This window comes from Oncorhynchus keta, chromosome 6, assembly GCF_023373465.1.
Source record: "Oncorhynchus keta strain PuntledgeMale-10-30-2019 chromosome 6, Oket_V2, whole genome shotgun sequence".
NCBI lineage: Eukaryota > Metazoa > Chordata > Actinopteri > Salmoniformes > Salmonidae > Oncorhynchus > Oncorhynchus keta.
Window position 1 is genome coordinate 16,397,272 of NC_068426.1, and position 21,057 is coordinate 16,418,328.

Sequence of the window (21,057 nt, forward strand, 5' to 3'; positions counted from 1 at the left end):
CCCCCTACTTCTCGCGGTTATGGGGATACCTAGTCAGATGCATTTAACCCAACCCCTCTGAATCAGAGAGGTGTGAGGGGCTGCCTTAATCAAGGCTCAAGAGAAGAACAGCAGATTTTTCCTTACCAGCTAGAGGATTCAAACCAGCAACCTTTCAGTTACTGTCCTAACGCTCTTAAGCTCTAGGCTACCTGCCGCCCCGAGAGGGGGAGAGTATGGAAGAGGAGGGGAGGGAAGAAGAGAAAAGGGAGAGGAGGCATGGAAGAGGAGGAAGAGGAGAGGAGGGGAGAGGAGAGGAGAGAGAGGAGGGAGGAGGAGAGGAGGTGAGAAGAGGGCAGTGGAGGGAGAGTTTGTAGGAGGTCGAAGTCAGGTGGGAGGAGAACTTTACTGCCACTCTCTGTTGGATCAAAGGACTAGTGGAAGCTCGTCCGGCTGGGCGAAACCTGTCTCTTCTCCTGATAGGCCCATTCAACAATAGTTAGCATACCTGTTACCATTCCTGTTCCATTGTTGCGGATAGAGCAGAGATAACAGTCCAATGATACTCCACAGCTGGTTGGATGAAACCACAGAAACTAGATTTACCGGCAGGATTGCCTTTATGCTTCTCTATCGAGATGTCATCAACCGAGAGACACTGTGAGCACTGATAGACTTACAACAATACAGTCTGGTTCCCTTCAATTTTTCGTCATGCGCCTGTAGTCTGTAAAGCTGACTGTTTGCATAACTACACCTTATTGACGGATGGTTGCGCTGTCTAATTTTGTGGAAACTCAATGCCAAATTAAAAATAAATGGGCTGGAAATATTCCACAGAATTGTCTGTATACAGAGCTGTGTACTGTCTTAGTGAGGTAGCATTGGTAGTGGGACGAGCTGTGTACTGTCTTAGTGAGGTAGCATTGGTAGTGGGATGAGCCGTGTACTGTCTTAGTGAGGTAGCATTGTGTAGTGGGATGAGCTGTGTGCTCGTCCACATCATGTAGTGGCCTGGTGGTCCCTGTATGCCATGAGACAGGCTTTAGGAGGAAATTACAGTTATTAGTTTAAAATTCCAGCAGACAGAGAGACACAAATCCTGTCTGGCTGCCTGGCCTCGGTCTGTGTGTGGCAGGGCCAAGCGCTCAGCCAAGGGACAGTCACACAACTCTGAACATGGCAGCAGCAAATTAGGTCAAATCCATGCTAGAGTGAAACACGGCCTGAAGAGATTCCCAAAATAAAGGGGACGCATGGACCAGCAGAGATAGGAGCGAAGAGGGCCATCGGAGCAACTCTGAGGTCTCATATACAACCCAAAGCTCACAATATCAAGACCAGTAGTACTTGTGATGCAACATAATATAAACTAGCAGACTGGTCTCATAGACTAGACATAACATAGTAAAAGTCAATCCGAGAAACTCAAATTAGTATGATATGGTTACATAAGATTAGGTTACTTTTAAGGGGGAACAAAAGATGAGTTGGGTGGGTGGGCAGGTATATAACATGAACATAGCAACCTGAAGCTTGTGTGTTCAAATCTCATCACAGACAACTTTGCAACTACTTGCTACTTCTCAAAAACTTGTTAGCTAACCCTTCCCATAACCTTCCCCTAACCTTCCCCTAACCCTTCCCCTAACCTTAACCCTTCCCCTAACGCTTCCCCTAAGCTTAACCCTTCCCATAACCTTCCCCTAACCTTCCCCTAACCCTTCCCCTAACCTTAACCCTTCCCCTAACCCTTCCCCTAACCTTAACCCTTCCCCTAACCCTTCCCCTAACCTTAACCCTTCCCCTAACGCTTCCCCTAACCTTAACCCTTCCCATAACCTTCCCCTAACGCTTCCCCTAATCTTAACGCTTCTCCATAACCTTCCCCTAACGCTTCCCCTAACCTTAACCCTTCCCCTAACGCTTCCCCTAACCTTAACCCTTCCCCTAACCTTAACCCTTCCCCTAACGCTTCCCCTAACCTTAACCCTTCCCATAACCTTCCCCTAACGCTTCCCCTAACCTTAACCCTTCCCATAACCTTCCCATAACGCTTCCCCTAACCTTAACCCTTCCCATAACCTTCCCCTAACGCTTCCCCTAACCTTAACCCTTCCCCTAACCTCACCCTTTAACCTTACTCCTGAGCGTAACCCCTAACCTTAACCCCTAGTAATAGCTAACATTAGCGTTAGCCACCTAGCTAACATTCATAACATATCATACGAAATGGATGATGGACATCCACAAATTAATACATACCATACAAAACGTAACATATCATACTAAACGGAGTGTCCCCGGATCATTGTACAGAATAATACGAAATGCTCTGAGACAATGTTGAAACTAGGCTTACGTGACTGAGGTTTCATGAGGAATTTATGTACATGTAGTCGTAACAGCCCAGGGCAGCCCAGCTCTCTCAAGGGTCCAGTTCTAGATTGTGTAACACAACATGACTTAGTAGTCTCCATGTTGATGGAACAGGCAGGGCACTTCTTCAGGGCACTTCTTCAGGGCACTTCTTCAGGGCACTTCTACCCTAGTAGGGACCCAGACAGAGAGGAAAACCAACCTGACTCACTCCACACACAGCAACTCTCAAGATCCCTCCTAAACATTCTCACCATCAATTGCGTACACAAAGTCAGTGTTAGGACATCATTCATGAGAATACTAATAGGAAGTCAGTGCAAACGCTGATTCACATTGTTGCTGATTCATTCTCAGAAACCATGTGGGGAACGTAAAGCTATATATATCCTGTCATAGTTCTGTGGAGCTTTGTGTTCAAAGGCAAACAAAGCACAACCCTACACTTGTGAGTTTACTGGCAGAGTTGTGTCCCATAAACGGCTATTTGTATCAGAATCAGCCGGATCCCTTCTCATCAGTGTGAAATCTCCCAATGACCCCTGGTTCCATTCCAGTTACAGAGACCAGGAACATGAAAGCTGTCTGTGTCTGAGTTTGAGTGAATGTGAAGTCCCTTACTGTAGTTACTGCAGAATGTACTGTCACTCTTCTATTGGTAACTTGTGTCTGGCCCGGCCTGTGTCGGTTAAATACCACAAGACAGGATTGTTAACTATAAACCCATTTCCCTTCTAAATTCAACTCTATGGTAACCACTGCCAAACCCTATTCTCAGCAGTTCACACAAAGTGTTGAAACATCTCCGTTTTTTCAGTAATTGCAGTAATTACTCAAAAGCCAGAGCCAGAATTAGTGACCTTGTCATGATGTCTAATATCAGAGTCCTCCCCTGATGAGGGGGATTCTTAGCAAGTCAGTCTAGTGAAAAGTCAGTCTAGTGAAAAGTCAGTCTAGTGAAAAGTCAGTCTAGTGACAAGTAGCCAGTGGTGCCAAACGACCTGGTGTCGACCTCAGGATGAAGATGTCCTGTTTAGTTGCCAACCAGAGCTCCAGTACAACAGCCTCCCTCTGTATCAAATCACTTTCACCACCACCCTTCTGCAGGCAGATGGAACTCAGACTCCTGATCCTCATGCCAAACTCCTAGTGCATTCCTTAGACAATGAATCCATGCCGTGGCAAGTCCTACACATTCCTAGGGAAAGGCAACAAATAAAGGGATGAACCCGTCATGCCCTGACAAGCCACCAGATGGCAGACAAACCAATGTTTTTGTTCAGGCCAATGCCAGACGTGGTTTAGCAAGTGGTTCAGTTGAGCTACAGGGCAGATCTGTTCATCAGGTAGGTTTTTGGAGTGGGCTGTGTGAACTTTTGCCCTAACCTCTCTGGCATCTTCAAGAAATGTTCCTACGTGCCCTTGTGCCCAGTCCCCCTCGTGGGTAACATACTGTACTGAACCTTTAGTCCCCTAATCTAACCTTAACCCTGGAGATAGGGCCCAGAGACATAAAAATATACATTTTGTCCTGTCAAAGGTTTCTCGGTGGATTATGCTTGTCCATCAACTACTCTTGCAATTAAGCTTTCGGGCCATCCTGGATAATGCCCCAAAATCCAATATGTCTGCCTCAATACCATTAAATGGAGGTTTTAGGCACCTATAAATGTAAAAAATATCTATGATAGAATACCATTTTCCAAGTTGTGTTATATATCTATGCTTTACTGTGAATCTGAAATGTCTGCCATACTGAGCATTAAAGCCAGACATCACACCCAAATATTTCCCCCCTTCTTTTATTCATGTCACAATCAACTTTTACCAGTTTACCAAATATAATACTTTGTTTGTATTACAATTTTTCTGAAATATTTTATTATATGCAAATAAGGCAATACATGCGAGTTCAGTGGGATGCAGACTGTGGCCTTCTCTCAATTGGATTAGCTCACCTCCTGCGTCCTCTCTCCTCCGTCCTCTCTCGTATCCTTTCCAAAAAAGTCAGAGGTAATCGAGGAAAGTCAATGAGGAGAGTGAATGTGGACAGAAATGCACTTGTTTAAAATGAGACAGCCCTTCGTCACTCCCACGTCATAAGGCAAATTATCCAAAATATGCACATATTTAATGAGGTATTGATTCATTTGTATATTTTGTATTAAAATTTACAAAAATAGTTTTGCAAAGTATTATATTTGTGCTTATGTTCAACTGGTAAAAGTTGATTGGTATATGAATAAAGGGGAATGAAAGACCCTATAAGGGTTTGATGCCTGGCCTTACAGTTTTTTACAATCACTTTGGCACTAATTTCAGAACCAAGTGGTCATTTTTCTAAACTCTAGACACAAAACTCAAACGGTCATCACTTGTAACACAGGCTGTCCAATGTTCAGAAATATTGCATTGTGCATTCAAGACCACTGATAATTTGCAAATAAATTCATAAAAAATCCTACAATGTGATTTTCTGGATTGTATTTTCTGATTTTGACTGTCATAGTTGAAGTGTACCTGTGATGAAAATTACAGGCCTCTCTCATCTTTTTAAGTGGGAGAACTTGCACAATTGGTGGCTGACTAAATACTTTTTTGCCCCACTGTAACTCATTTATCATGAAATACCATAGTAACATTAATTTAGATCACCCACACACAAGATACCGATAGTTTCACTGTGTAGTTGTTCGTACAATCATTAAATATTGTAGTACAAAATATGTGATACATGTTTCAATATGCTACTACATGTAAATCAATCACTGTAAAAGGACTAGTAGAGAGAATATTACAGACACTGGAATCATTGAACAAAATCTGACATTTATTGATAAAATATAATAAAATCACAACATAGGTTTCTTTGGGTCAAAGCAAAAATAATTAGCTACCAAAAAAGAAAAAAACTACAGTAAAACATAAACTGCAGTGTTCCTCACCTGGCTTACTGTAAAACATCAACTGCAGTGTTCCTCACCTGGCTTACTGTAAAACATCACCTGCAGTGTTCCTCACCTGGCTTACTGTAAAACATCAACTGCAGTGTTCCTCACCTGGCTTACTGTAAAACATCACCTGCAGTGTTCCTCACCTGGCTTACTGTAAAACATCACCTGCAGTGTTCCTCACCTGGCTTACTGTAAAACATCAACTGCAGTGTTCCTCACCTGGCTTACTGTAAAACATCAACTGCAGTGTTCCTCACCTGGCTTACTGTAAAAAGCCAAACAAAAGGTTGATTACTGTTCTTCTATATTTCCCTCAACCCTGTCTTGTGGATTTGACCACAGGTTCCCATCCACATCAAAATGGATGTTTTCATTAGCTAAACATCTTGGGAAGAATCTTCGGGCGAATCCAGGCCTGAGACTGGTCTGCCGTGATGTCATTGCATGCGTCATCCATGGCCTGGAGAAGGGCGGCTTGTCCGTGAGGGCGCCTATCACATACCTTCCACCTCCATGTGGAGAACAATTCCTCAATCGGGTAAAGGAAAGGAGAGTATGGGGGTAAGTACAGGGTGGTAAATTGTGGATGGGCCTGAAACCATGCTTGCACCATTTGAGCATGGTGGAACCTGACATTATCCCACACAATGACATAGGTCATGCCATCAGCTCTACAGACCTGATTTAGCTCATCAAGGAAGGTTACATTCGAACAGCGAATCATTTGGCTGCCTGCAACTCAATATATAGAGTATATAGAGTAGAGAGCTTTAGATGTTGTTCGACCAAATATTAGACGAGGCAAAATGCGTTATCTAAGCCACTTTGACCGTGGTATGATTGTTGATGCTACACATGGTGATTCCAGCATCTCAGAAACAGTTGCCCTCCTGGGATTTTTACGCACTACAGTCTCTAGAGTTGACAGAGAATGGTGCGATAAACAAAACACATTCAGTGAGAGGCAGTTCTGTGGGCAAAAACACCTTGTTAATGAGAGAGGTCAGAGGAGAATGTCCAGACTCATTCAAGCTAACAGAAAGGCCACAAACGTTCAAATAACAGCTGTTTAAAACAGTGGTGTGCAGAAGGGCATCTCTTAACGTACAACACCGTGAATAATTCAGGCTGTTGAGGAGGCAAAAAGGGGTCCTACCCAATACTATATAGGTGTACCTTATAAAGTGGCCAGTGAGTGTACAATAATGTCAAATCTGAAAACATGGTCTGGAAAACTGGTACATGGGTCCATAGAAACATTGTCTGATAAGAATGATGATGAAATATTACATCCATAGATAATAAAGTCCAATTGGTTCATGTTCCACGGTAATTGGTGTCAATGGATCTCGTTATCCTGAAACTTTCATGATCTAAACATGGAATATTGTTTGTCAGTTTCCATAAAACTATGCATTAAGATTAATGCAACAGTCACTTATCATTTTGAGCACTTGTATCAATTGATAGTTAGATCATTGTAATGCAATGAGTAGACAGTCATTTCAGATGTAATGTGTGAATTGCATTTTGAAATGGTAATACTTTGATGTTAAGTTGTGTCATTTTGAACAGATGATTTTAGTTCAATGAACAAATGATCTTAGCTTTATGTGTGTGGTTTCCAAGCAATTGGAAAAAACTGTTAGAATTTTTAAAAATGTACATTTTGATCATCGGTTGTGAGTTTTGTGTCTAGAGTTTTGAAAAATGACATCAAGGTTCCGAAATTAGTGCCAAAGTGATTGTAAATAACTGTAATATGCTCATACAACAAAATAAAACAAGTGTGTAGGTGTGTGTGTTTGGTTTGGTATTGTGACAGCAAAATGATCATTTCTATTGTGAAATGCACTCAGTTAAGACTACTGCACTGACTGTATGTTGTGTCTGATGATGTGTGAAACACTGATACAATCTCAGGAAATACGTAGAAATTGTATTAATAATATCCAATACCACATGTGTGAGAGAGAGAGAGAGAGAGAGAGAGAGAGAGAGAGAGAGAGAGAGAGAGAGAGAGAGAGAGAGAGAGAGAGAGAGAGAGAGAGAGAGAGTAGAAAGAGAGAGAAAGAGAGTAGAGAGAGAGAGAGAGAGAGAGAGAGAGAGAGAGAGAGAGAGAGAGAGAGTAGAGAGAGAGAGAGAGAGAGAGAAAGAGAGTAGAAAGAGTAGAGAGAGAGAGAGAGAGAGAGGAGAGAGAGAGAGAGAGAGAGAGAGAGAGAGAGAGAGAGAGAGAGAGTAGAAAGAGAGAGAAAGAGAGTAGAGAGAGAGAGAGAGAGAGTAGAGAGAGAGGGAGAGAGGAGAGAGAGAGAGAGAGAGAGAGAGAGAGTAGAAAGAGAGTAGAGAGAGAGAGAGAGAAAGAGAGAGAGTAGAGAGAGAGAGAGAGAGAGAGAGAGAGAGTAGAAAGAGAGAGAAAGAGAGTAGAGAGAGAGAGAGAGAGAGAGAGAGAGTAGAGAGAGAGAGAGAGTAGAAAGAGAGAGAAAGAGAGTAGAGAGAGAGAGAGAGAGAGAGAGAGAGTAGAGAGAGAGAGAGAGAGAGAGAGTAGAGAGAGAGGGAGAGAGTAGAAAGAGAGAGAGAGAGAGAGAGAGAGAGTAGAAAGAGAGTAGAGAGAGAGAGAGAGAGAAAGAGAAAGAGAAAGAGAAAGAGAGTAGAGAGAGAGAGAGCGAGAGGAGGAAGTGTTGTACACTGAATGCTACTCTATGTGTTACAGTATGTTGTCATAGTGATGTTAAAACACTTTCTCACAAATATTATTATTTGTTTAACCCTCAATTAACTAGGCAAGTCAGTTAAGAACAAATTCTTATTTGCAATGACGGCCTACCCCGGAAAAACCCGGACGACGCTGGGCCAATTGTGCACCGCCCTATGGGACTCCCAATCACGGCAGGATGTGATGCAGCCTGGATTCAAACCAGGGACTACAGTGACGCCTCTTGCACTGGGATGTAGTGTCTCAGACCATTGCGCCACTCGGGAGCCCAAGTCATTCCACGCCTATAGAGGAAATTGGTCTGTACTTGAGTCTATATCAGCACTGTCCTCCCCATTTCCTGGTTTGGCATCACCATTATCAGGCGGTAGGTCATACCAGTACCTACTGGGTAAACAACACAGAGAACCAGACAGTCAGACACTGTGGTAGAAAACATGCTCAGGAAGTATATCCAGACGATTTCAGTTTTTACTGAAGCCTTTTTATTATGTGGAGTATTTATCTCTTATGCTGTGGTTAGCAGTTTGCTGTCAACCCATTTCCAAGACCCCTCTTCAGCTATGTCAGACCAATCTAGATGTTGATGCTAATCTTGTTGAGGTTGTTGAGAAAGATAAAGATGTTGTCAACAAATGCAATAGGCTATATGTGTAAAATACTAGAAAATACATTACGGACCATAGATTACTATGGAAAATATCTATATCCCTCTACTCTCTTCTTACTCTCTCTCTACTCTATATCTCTATATTCTATATCTCTACTCTCTCTCTCTATTCTATATATCTATACTCTATCTCTTTACTCTATATCTCTACTCTATATTTATTTACTCTCTCTCCCTCTATTCAGCACTCTCTTCTTACTATCTCTCTACTCTCTCTGTACTCTATCTCTCTTCTTACTATCTCTCTAATCTATATCTCTCTACTCTCTCTCTATTCTATATATCTCTCTCTACTCTCTCTCTTTCTCTCTCTCTCTACTTTTCCATTAGTACAGATGTGTAAAGGCAAAGGTTTGAATGGCCTCTATTAGAAGACTCCTAGACTAGATGAGAAAACAAAGGTTTGAATGGCCTCTATTAGAAGATTCCTAGACTAGATGAGAAAACAAAGGTTTGAATGGTCTCTATTAGAAGACTCCTAGACTAGATGAGAAAACAAAGGTTTGAATGGCCTCTATTAGAATACTCCTAGACTAGATGAGAAAACAAAGGTTTGAATGGCCTCTATTAGAAGATTCCTAGACTAGATGAGAAAACAAAGGTTTGAATGGCCTCTATTAGAAGACTCATAGACTAGATGAGAAAACAAAGGTTTGAATGGCCTCTATTAGAAGATTCCTAGACTAGATGAGAAAACAAAGGTTTGAATGGCCTCTATTAGGAAACTCCTATCACCATGGTAGAATGTCGAGTATGATAAGGTACTATTTACAGATTTGCCCAACTACCCTGTTCATTTCCAATAGACTTTGTCATATAGTGTGTATAGTCTGTCTGTCTGTCCGTCCGTCCGTCCGTCCGTCTGTCTGGGTGGGTGGGTGTGTTTGGCTTTATTATCTTTGTGGGGACCAGAAGTCCTCACAAGCATATTAAAACAAGGAAAATTCATTTAGCCGATTCCCACAAGCAAAAAAGGCTGTTTTAGGCTTAGGGGTAAGGTTTAGGTTCACAATTAGGTTGAGGGTTAGAATTAGGGTTGGGGTTTAGGGTTAGGTGCACAATTAGGTTGAGGGTTAGAATTAGGGTTGGGGGTTAGGTTTAGGTTCACGATTAGGTTGAGGGTTAGAATTAGGGTTGGGGTTTAGGGTTATGGGTTAGGTTTAGGGAAAATATAATTTTGAATTGAAATCAATCTCTCTCTCTACTTTTCCATTAGTAAAGATGTGATCAATACATAGGCTGTTTTTTTTGTCTTTAATGCTAAATCAGTTCTTTCAAATCCATTTTCCAATGTTCCCGAGCTAGCCTTCCTGATGTCGTTTGACTCCACATGGACTACGACAGTGTCAGAATTTGTGGTAGAACAGTCGGAAGCAGCCTTGTTATGTCCTCTACTCGTGCTACTGGGTAGCACAGGGTTTTTGCCTTGGGGACCGAGATGTTTCTCACCATAGAGCTGCCTATGATGACAGCCAGTGATGTTGAATGGGCTGATTTCTCAGGCAGCCTCATTTCTCTCTCTCTCTCTCTCTCACTCACTTCTTCCTCCTTGCTTTTTATGATCACCGGGTGTGATACTCTGTTGATACAGTGCAGTCTGCTCTCCTCCCATATTTTAGTCTCGGTGGAAATGTAGTACCAACCTTTAAAATCATCTCTCTCTTCCTCTCTAGCTGGTCTCTCTCTTTAGTCAGGTTGTTGTAACTGGTCTGTAGCTGGTCTTTCTCTTTAGTCAGGTTGTTGTAACTGGTCTGTAGCTGGTCTCTCTTTTAGTTGCATTGGTCTTGTAAAGGTAAAAACTTGAACCCCTTTGGTTCCAGGTAGAACCCTTTTGGATTCCATGTAGAACCCTTTCTACAGAGGGTTCTACCTAGAACCAAAAAGGGTTCTCCTACGGAGACAGCCAACGAACCCTTTTGGAACCCTTTTTTCTAAGTGTAGATAAACTTACAATGGACAGACATAACTATTATCCCAGCCAGTAGGAGAACACACAGCAGCCCCAGGCACACCACAACAGCTATGAAGGGTCTCTTACCCTGTGCTACCAAGCTCTGTGGACACATAAAAATATGTGTATGTGTGTGTGTGTGTATGCGTGTGTGTGTGCGTACATTATCTGAGTGTTCAGGTTGTGCTGTGCTTCCTGGGGTCACTGCATCCTCAGTCTCTTTCTCCATCCAGGATATGTGTTTGGAGTTTTGCTCTTCATAGACACCGTCATAGTTGTCAGCTCCATTTTCAAATGGCTTCCCTAAAATACACTGTTTTCCACAAACATCTTCATAGACATAAGCAGTGGACCCAGATATCTCCATGGTCTACCACTGACTGTATGAAAGCTGTCCGGGGAGTTCAGTCTGGACAGGGAACTATCATACCAGGAAGATATAGACTACAGAGGGAAAACAAAGGCTAGAAGTTGACATATTTTAAAAATCATACAAATATCAAACAGTTTCAAGAAAAGGGAGTAACCTGAAATCCCCCTTCCTTTCACTGTTCTGCAGATTTGGACCCTCTGTTTCCTCCCAAATATACATCAACATGTTCAGACAGTCCAGGATTAGAAACATGGATCATTATAATGTCCATAACATTGATGAGTAGGTAGGCTTAAAGCTCATTATGGTGACCATTTTTGGATTATAATGGCCATTTTATAACTACCCCCAAAATGGTAGAAATTAGTATAGATAACATAACACAGCTCAGAAAATGGTTTTCTATCATACATTTTTTTCTTTTTTACATTCATTTGTACCTACACCTCCCTTCAATGGTATTACAGCAGCCATATTGGATTTGGGGCAAAATCCAGGATGACAGTCCAGCTCAAACCCAGCTAGCCATAAACCTAACCTAACCTTAACCTTAACTATAGCCCTAGCTTCCATGGATCTAGTGTCCATGGATCTGTCCATGGCAGAGATTCAGTCCTGCAGCAGAGGATGTCAAAGCCACACATTCACTCTACATGGCCATTAGAGCACAGGGACATGGCCTAGAGAGCACTTATTTGCTTGTCTTCCTCTAGAGAGCACTTATTTGCTTGTCTTCCTCTAGAGAGCACTTATTTGCTTGTCTAGATTCCTAGACTAGATGAGAAAACAAAGGTTTGAATGGCCTCTATTAGGAAACTCCTATCACCATGGTAGAATGTAGAGTATGATAAGGTACTATTTACAGATTTGCCCAACTGCCCTGTCCATTTCCGATAGACTTTGTCATATAGTGTGTATAGCATGTCTGTCTGTCTGTATGTCTGTGTGGGTGGGTGTGCGTGTTTGGCTTTACTATCTTTGTGGGGACCAGAAGTCCTCACAAGCATATTAAAACAAGGAAAATTCATTTAGCCGATTCCCACAAGCAAAAAAGGCTGTTTTAGGCTAAAGGGTAAGGTTTAGGTTCACAATTAGGTTGAGGGTTAGAATTTGGGTTGTGGGTTAGGGAAAATATCATTTTGAATTTAAATCAATTATTTGGTCCCCACAAGGGTAGTAAAACAAACATGTGTGTATACAAGCATGTATCTATGTGTATCATGTGTGTATCTATGTGTGCATATTTCTGTCTGTGGTCAATAGTCCTGTATCCTTCATAGGGTTGACCAACTCTCAGCAAAAAGAATAATGCCAGAGTTGATATATACCTGTAATATGTTCTATTCTAGTGGATGAATGACATGAATCTGTATTGAATGATATAAGGTACACAGTAATTGTGGATGTTTTTAGCCCATGCAGATGGTTAGGTCCATGTGTTGATAAATGCTTTATATCTTTGTCTTATTGCAGTTTTGATTGCACTCTCTCCAGTAAAATATGAGTAACAATGAAGATATACTATAGTAAATATGATGGATTTAGGCAGATTTTGTCTGTCTGTATGGATGCATTTACTACTAGAACATAGTTGACATGCTACTCTCTCTTCACAACCGTGTTGGGCACTGCTCTTCAGAGAGAAAGCATGTCTTCCAGCCGCCCTGTTAAGTTTTACCAGAGGAAACCGTACAGAACAGCAGCAGTTATTTAGTGCTTGGCTGTTTCCAGCAGGTCTACTAATGTGCCACGGTCACAGCTGCATTGAAAGCAGTGCAAACGTGAGGGGAACTCCCCGGTAGTGTACATCGCAATGAATTCCCCAGACACCCCAGTTTATACTGGAGATTAATGTTTACTGTTGAGACTCCGTGTTTCCATGGCAACGGAGACGGACAAAATGGGGAGTTCTCATGAACAGAATAGAAGCACAGCGTTTCTCACTGTGGTACCGCTTGTGGAATTCCTTCTATATATAAAACCATCTTATTATATGACCATAACTCATTGTTATGCGTTATTCACTGTGTATTCATTCCTCATGTCACTATTTCCTTCTGTTCATCTTTCATTTGGAATTCTTGGAACAGGACCCGGAAGCATTTCCCCGTTAGTATACACCTGTTGTTTCCGAAGTATGTGACAAATAACATTTGATACCATTTTTTTTGTACCTCTTGATGTCTCTACATATCTTTCAGACTTCCCCCTACCACAAACACACATGCATGTGCACACAGACACCCACGACAAAATACACCTGAGCACTACCAAGGGACACATGACTAGGATATGGACTATATTGTAATCACTTAAAATTCCTTCCAAATGAACCCAAGCTTGCATGTTTCTGCTAATATTACACAGAAGAATCCACTGCAGCACAGGCTGTTTTGTTCACTAGCCTAATAATGGGCAAAAACAGCAAGGAGACTGTCATGTGATTTCAACAGGATTTATGGATATGACCGTGTGTGGATCTTGATGTATGGTAGTGGTGTGAATAAAACAACGAGACAGAAGTGCAGAACTGTGTTGCTCAGTTAAGACTGAGCGAACAGCCATCACTGGAATACAGCCAAAGGGAGAGGTGGAACACAACTCTTTTAATTGCAAAAGGGAATTGATTAATACATAGAACGAAGCACTGAAACAAGCCACTGTGACATTGCAAAAAACACCATCAAAGACATTGTACATTTCCCAGTAACCCAAGTCATAAAGAGAATAATACATTAGCACCATGATAAAGTTATTATCCTGGCAGTTTACAAACAATGAGAGTTCACACTGCGCTGACCGCAGCGCTACAAAGACATTTAAAAAAGCTTTACAGTTGGTTAACAAAGAACAAGTCTTAGTTTTCCTCTTTATTATTCTTTTTTTTATCCCCCAAAAAAAGGCACCACTGGAGCTGGGAGGTGTTTCCCACCTCCTGCCTGACATGGTGACTGCAGCTTCACACAAAACAACTGACACTTAATGTTAAGCTGAAGAAAATCTGGGGGCAAAGATAAAAGATATCAAACAGCTGGTGAGAAAGTCGAACTGAAATGTCCACGTAAGAAAAACAAACTCTTAAGGTTTTATTTTACACAGTGTTGATTCCCAGACGGGGTCAAAGTGGACCTGCAGTTGGACTAGCTGTAGTGCTGACATCACAATGACATCACCCTGCAGAAGGAGGGTGGGAGGAGTCTAGTTGCTGCGCTGCTCACTTGGGTCCAATTTAGCAGATTTTTTTGCAGTCAGGTCGATCCAGAGAGAGGTGCACACCTGACATACGTAATACATAGTCTGTCTACCTAATAGGCTAGTATGTCACTATTCCTTGTGATGACTGCCACAGAAAAATGTCCCTGTATGCCTGCATTACACAATGTGTCCATCAGATTTCATTGGACATTCTCTCCAGGAACATGACATTATTATAATCAATCATGTGTTATTGTTTTAGACATATATGTATATTACTTTTTAACATCATTTTATCAACAATAAAATTCAACTTTTTTTTTAACAAATCCAAAAATGCAATCTCCTCCTATCTAAAAACGTTGTATTCAATCATTTAAGCACTAAGAAAAAATAAACAAGATCTAGCCATGCAAAATGTGAGAAGCTCTACTTATTGTTTTTCTATGCTGGTGAAAATCTATTTCCCCTATATGGACATGGTCTGGTCAGATTGGACTAATGGGAGGTCCCAGTAACATACAGACAGTACATGTAGCCTACACGTATGACTCTACTGGGGCATTACAGATTATCTACATTTCAGATTTCCACATTGCTCGTTTATTCAAAACTTGCCTCAATATAGTACACCTGGCTTTATCACATGAACATTAAAGTCTCCTTAGAATCAGTTTGAAAAAGGAGGAAAGATAATCATGCTAAACTAGACTTAAAAATCCTAAACCCTTTTTTAATAAAAAAAGATGTGCTTGTTTGTTTTTTTAAAAAAGGGCCACATTTTCTGGCTTTGGTTGGTTGGTTGGCTTCTACACACTAAGAGGACTTCTCCCCAGTACTCCTACTCTAACGGTTTCAGAGCTTCTTGGCTCCTGTGCCTTGTAGTTGTTTTCCCTCATAGATAGATGAAAAACATGTTATGTTGATTCAACGTTTGGCAGACATTGTATTGACGCTCGATGGACGCATGAATGTTAGGCATTAGCTGGGATGTAGCGATGGCTATACACAGTATTTACAGCGGAGGAAAAGGACATTCAACTCTCATGGCTAAAGAGCCTTCCCCTAAAACTAAAAATGTTCATTACTTTAACACCTTGAACCATAGCACAGAAAGAGAGATGGACAGAGAGACATTATTCAAACTTTGACTCAAGTCTGACTACTACACCCCTGGATAAATAGTCCATTTGCTGCTTGGAATTGTTCACTTGAATTTGGAAAATGTGTTGTTTGCACTATATCAGGATGCATGGTTTTCAAGTTAAAAAGACACCGTAGATATATTGTGGGAACTGCCTTTTTGAAATTGCTTGTAAATAAATTATGTGCTCTCCTTTGAAAGTATAACAACAAACATGTAATAGTGAACCTTCACACAATATAATGATTTGGTGAATTTGTTAGAGGCGGTAATTCGTACATCATTGTCGTATACGCCCAGCATATACATTCTTAACAACATAGGATATAAAAACATGATCTAGTGGTGAATTCTCAAGCAGCAAAAGGTGGAACAGCCGTGGTGGCCAAGCCAGGTAGACTTAACGCGTGGCACCAGGGAGAGATCAAATGGAGAAGTCCTCCAGGAACACTAGAGGGCGATGGCCGTTAGTGAAGGTGGAGAGCATCAGAGATACATCTGAGTGGTAGGTAGGCCTGGGTGAGACAGGCAGGCAGCAGCAGCTGGCTCTACATAGACTCGCCAAGAGAATCATCATCATCCAGAGATAGGGGCAGGTAGAGATCCTACAGGGAAAAAACATGGAGAATCATCGTCATCCAGAGATAGGGGCAGGTAGAGATCCTACAGGGAAAAACATGGAGAATCATCGTCATCCAGAGATAGGGGCAGGTAGAGATCCTACAGGGAAAAACATGGAGAATCATCGTCATCCAGAGATAGGGGCAGGTAGAGATCCTACAGGGGAAAACATGGAGAATCATCATCATCCAGAGATAGGGGCAGGTAGAGATCCTACAGGGAAAAACATGGAGAATCATCGTCATCCAGAGATAGGGGCAGGTAGAGATCCTACAGGGAAAAACATGGAGAATCATCATCATCCAGAGATAGGGGCAGGTAGAGATCCTACAGGGGAAAACATGGAGAATCATAGTCATCCAGAGATAGGGGCAGGTAGAGATCCTACAGGGGAAAACATGGAGAATCATCATCATCCAGAGATAGGGGCAGGTAGAGATCCTACAGGGAAAAACATGGAGAATCATCGTCATCCAGAGATAGGGGCAGGTAGAGATCCTACAGGGGAAAACATGGAGAATCATCGTCATCCAGAGATAGGGGCAGGTAGAGATCCTACAGGGAAAAACATGGAGAATCATCGTCATCCAGAGATAGGGGCAGGTAGAGATCCTACAGGGAAAAACATGGAGAATCATCATCATCCAGAGATAGGGGCAGGTAGAGATCCTACAGGGGAAAACATGGAGAATCATAGTCATCCAGAGATAGGGGCAGGTAGAGATCCTACAGGGGAAAACATGGAGAATCATCATCATCCAGAGATAGGGGCAGGTAGAGATCCTACAGGGAAAAACATGGAGAATCATCGTCATCCAGAGATAGGGGCAGGTAGAGATCCTACAGGGGAAAACATGGAGAATCATAGTCATCCAGAGATAGGGGCAGGTAGAGATCCTACAGGGAAAAACATGGAGAATCATCATCATCCAGAGATAGGGGCAGGTAGAGATCCTACAGGGGAAAACATGGAGAATCATAGTCATCCAGAGATAGGGGCAGGTAGAGATCCTACAGGGAAAAACATGGAGAATCATCATCATCCAGAGATAGGGGCAGGTAGAGATCCTACAGGGGAAAACATGGAGAATCATAGTCATCCAGAGATAGGGGCAGGTAGAGATCCTACAGGGGAAAACATGGAGAATCATCATCATCCAGAGATAGGGGCAGGTAGAGATCCTACAGGGAAAAACATGGAGAATCATCGTCATCCAGAGATAGGGGCAGGTAGAGATCCTACAGGGGAAAACATGGAGGATCATTATCTGAATAAGCTGGGCCAGGGGTTTTCAAACTTTTCTTGCCCAGAGACCCCTGTCCAAGCAAACAGCCAGACCAGGTATATATTAACAAAACAAAAAACCACACATCTTGTCTTATCAGATGAATGGTAATGGTAAGTAAAAGTAATCAACATTTTATGAATATACACTGCTCAAAAAATTAAGGGAACACTAAAATAACACATCCTAGATCGGAATGAATGAAATATTCTTATTAAATATTTTTTTCTTTACATAGTTGAATGTGCTGACAACAAAATCACACAAAAATTATCAATGGAAATCAAATTTATCAACCCATGGAGGTCTGGATTTGGAGTCACACTCAAAATTAAAGTGGAAAACCACACTACAGGCTGATCCAACTTTGATGTAATGTCCTTAAAACAAGTCAAAATGAGGCTCAGTAGTGTGTGTGGCCTCCACGTGCCTGTATGATCTCCCTACAACGCCTGGGCATGCTCCTGATGAGGTGGCGGACGGTCTCCTGAGGGATCTCCTCCCAGACCTGGACTAAAGCATCCGCCAACTCCTGGACAGTCTGTGGTGCAACGTGGCGTTGGTGGATGGAGTGAAACATGATGTCCCAGATGTGCTCAATTGGATTCAGGTCTGGGGAACGGGCGGGCCAGTCCATAGCATCAATGACTTCCTCTTGCAGGAACTGCTGACACACTCCAGTCACATGAGGTCTAGCATTGTCTTGCATTAGGAGGAACCCAGGGCCAACCGCACCAGCATATGGTCTCACAAGGGGTCTGAGGATCTCATCTCGGTACCTAATGGCAGTCAGGCTACCTCTGGCGAGCACATGGAGGGCTGTGCGGCCCCCCAAAGAAATGCCACCCCACACCATGACTGACCCACCGCCAAACCGGTCATGCTGGAGGATGTTGCAGGCAGCAGAACGTTCTCCACGGCGTCTCCAGACTCTGTCACATGTGCTCAGTGTGAACCTGCTTTCATCTGAGAACAGCACAGGGCGCCAGTGGCGAATTTGCCAATCTTGGTGTTCTCTGGCAAATGCCAAACGTCCTGCACGGTGTTGGGCTGAAGGATGTCGGGCACTCATACCACCCTCATAGAGTCTGTTTCTGACCGTTTGAGCAGACACATGCACATTTGTGGCCTGCTGGAGGTAATTTTGCAGGGCTCTGGCAGTGCACAAAGGCGGAGGTAGCGGTTCTGCTGCTGGGTTGTTTCCCTCCTATGGCCTCCTTCACGTCTCCTGATGTACTGGCCTATCTCCTGGTAGCGCCTCCATGCTCTGGACACTACGCTGACAGACACAGCAAACCTTCTTGCCACAGCTCGCATTGATGTGCCATCCTGGATGAGCTGCACTACCTGAGCCACTTGTGTGGGTAGTAGACTCCGTCTCATGCTACCACTAGAGTGAAAGCACCGCCAACATTCAAAAGTGACCAAAACATCAGCCAGGAAGCATAGGAACTGAGAAGTGGTCTGTGGTCACCACCTGCAGAACCACTCCATTATTGGGGGTGTCTTGCTAATTGCCTATAATTTCCACCTGTTGTCTATTCCAGTTGCACAACAGCATGTGAAATGTATTGTCAATCAGTGTTGCTTCCTAAGTGGACAGTTTGATTTCACAGAAGTGTGATTGACTTGGAGTTACATTGTGTTGTTTAAGTGTTCCCTTTATTTTTTTGAGCAGTGTATTTGGTAGACAGTTTCATTATTATGACCTCCCCACAGTTCACTAGAAGAGGAAGTGGAGACTAAAAGTCTATTTGCTAGAAAGGTATCTTGGCGCCATAGAGAACATTTGCTATAGTAAAGCACATTCTGCAATTCTACCCATTTTTCCATGGCGCTGAGAGACAATTTTGATGTTTTTAAAGCTAATTTCCTGCAAATCTATGCATTTTGCCATGACTACTGCGGTGTTCCTCTGTGGAAACATTATAAAATAATATACGGGCTTGTGCCCTGAAAGCCTGATTTTGGAATTTTCGATTCTCCCTGACAAACAATGTTTCCATCTACAGTTTTTATTCGAGTCAAGTCATACCGCAAGGAAAAAAATAACGAGAGTTGTGATGGAAACAGGAACGGTCGGTACAATTTTGTGACTAACTATTATTATACATGTTTAGCTTTAATATCGCAGATACATTCAGAAAGTATTCAGACCCCTTGACTTTTTCCACATTTTGTTTCATTACAACCTTATTCTAAAATGGATTAAATAATTCCCCCCTCACCAATCTACACACAATATCCCCAAAACAGTTTTTTTTGTGCAAGAAAACCCCCCAGAAATATTACATTTACATAAGTATTCAGACCCTTTATTAAGTACTTTGTTGAAGCACCTTTGGCAGTGATTACAGCCTCGAGTCTTAACCTACAAGCTTGGCACACCTGTATTTGAGGAGTTTCTCCCATTCTTCTCTGCAGATCTTCTCAAGGCCTTTCAGGTTGGATGGGGAGCGTCGCTGCACAGCTATTTTCAGGTCTCTCAAGAGATGTTCAATCGGGTTCAAGTCCGGGCACTGGCTGGGACACTGAAGGACCTGTCCCAAAACCACTCATGCGTTGTCTTGGCTATGTGCTTAAGGTCGTTGTCTTGTTGGAAGGTGAACCTTTGCCCTAATCTGAGGTCATGAGCGCTCTGGAGCAGGTTTTCACCAAGGATCTCTCTGTATTTTTCTCCATTCATCTTTCCCTCAATCCCGACTTGTCTCCCAGTCCCTGCCACTGAAAATAATCCCCACAGCTTGATGCTGCCACCACCATGCTTCACCGTAGGGATTGTGCCAGGTTTCCTCCAGACGTGACACTTGGCATTCAGGCCAATGAGTTCAATCTTGGTTTCATCAGACCAGAGAATCTTGTTTCTCATGGTCTGAGAGTCTTTAGGTGCCTTTTGGCAAACTCCAAGCAGGCTGTCATGTGCCTTTTACGGAGGAGTGGCATCAGTCTGGCCACTCTACCATAAAGGCCTGACTGGTGGAGTTCTGCAGAGATTGTTGTCCTTCTGGAAGGTTCTCTCATCTCCACAGAGGAACTCAAACTCTGTCAGAGTGACCATCAGATTCTTGGTCACCTCCCTGACCAATGCCCTTCTCCCCCAAATGCTTAGTTTGGCTGGTGTTCTGGTGTCCACGGTGTTCTTGGGGACCTTCAATACTGCAGACATTTTTTAAAAACCCTTCCCAAGATCTGTGCTTCGAAAGAATCCTGTCCAGGAGCGCTACGGACAATTCCTTCAACCTCATGGCTTGGTTTCTGCTCTGACATGCACTGTCAACTGTGGGACCTTATATAGACAGGTGTGTTGTAACGTCCGTCGTTAAATGAAGCCCAAGGTGCAGCGTGGTAGGCGTGTATTTTCTTTCATTTGAAATGTTCCACCAAAAAACAAACAACTCAACGAATGTAAAGCTAGGAGTGCAACACATGCAACACACAAAGACAAGATCCCACAACTGAAGGTAGGAAAAAGGGCTGCCTAAATATGATCCCCAATCAGAGACAACGATAGACAGCTGCCTCTGATTGGGAACCATACTCGGCCAACAAAGAAATATAAACATAGATTTCCCACCCTAGTCACATCCTGACCTACCACATAAAACATTTAAAGGATCTCGGTCAGGGTGTGACATGTGTGCCTTTCCCAAATCATGTCCAATCAATTGAATTTACCACAGGTGGACTTCAAGTTGTAGTAACATCTCAAGGATGATCAATGGAAACAGGATGCCCCTGAGCTCAATTTCCAGTCTCATAGCAAAGGGTCTGAACACTTGTGTAAATAAGATA

The 21,057-nt window shown here is 42.7% G+C and overlaps 1 protein-coding gene and 1 long non-coding RNA gene across 28 annotated transcripts in view; one reads left to right on the forward strand and one right to left on the reverse strand.

Moving 5' to 3' along the window:
* Positions 1-13,606: 13,606 nt before the first annotated feature.
* LOC118385066 (neuronal migration protein doublecortin-like) overlaps positions 13,607-21,057 on the reverse strand; it is a 106,515-nt gene continuing 99,064 nt past the window's right edge. For 2 of the 17 annotated variants that reach the window (XM_052520959.1, XM_035771884.2), the window contains one exon: positions 13,607-15,963. In XM_052520959.1, coding sequence (XP_052376919.1) covers positions 15,935-15,963 — 29 coding nt within the window. In that variant the 3' untranslated portion in view covers positions 13,607-15,934. The other 15 variants (XM_052520952.1, XM_052520953.1, XM_052520963.1 and 12 more) reach the window with 15 other exon arrangements.
* LOC127930730 (uncharacterized) lies at positions 15,950-17,191 on the forward strand. Of its 11 annotated transcripts, none has more exons than XR_008139080.1 (6): positions 15,987-16,126; positions 16,184-16,354; positions 16,412-16,582; positions 16,697-16,810; positions 16,868-17,095; positions 17,153-17,188. It is a non-coding gene; the product is annotated as an uncharacterized LOC127930730 (long non-coding RNA). The 11 variants fall into 11 exon arrangements; XR_008139084.1 differs by having other exon boundaries at positions 16,184-16,240; positions 16,355-16,582; XR_008139078.1 differs by having other exon boundaries at positions 16,106-16,240; positions 16,355-16,582; positions 16,868-16,981; positions 17,039-17,095; positions 17,153-17,191.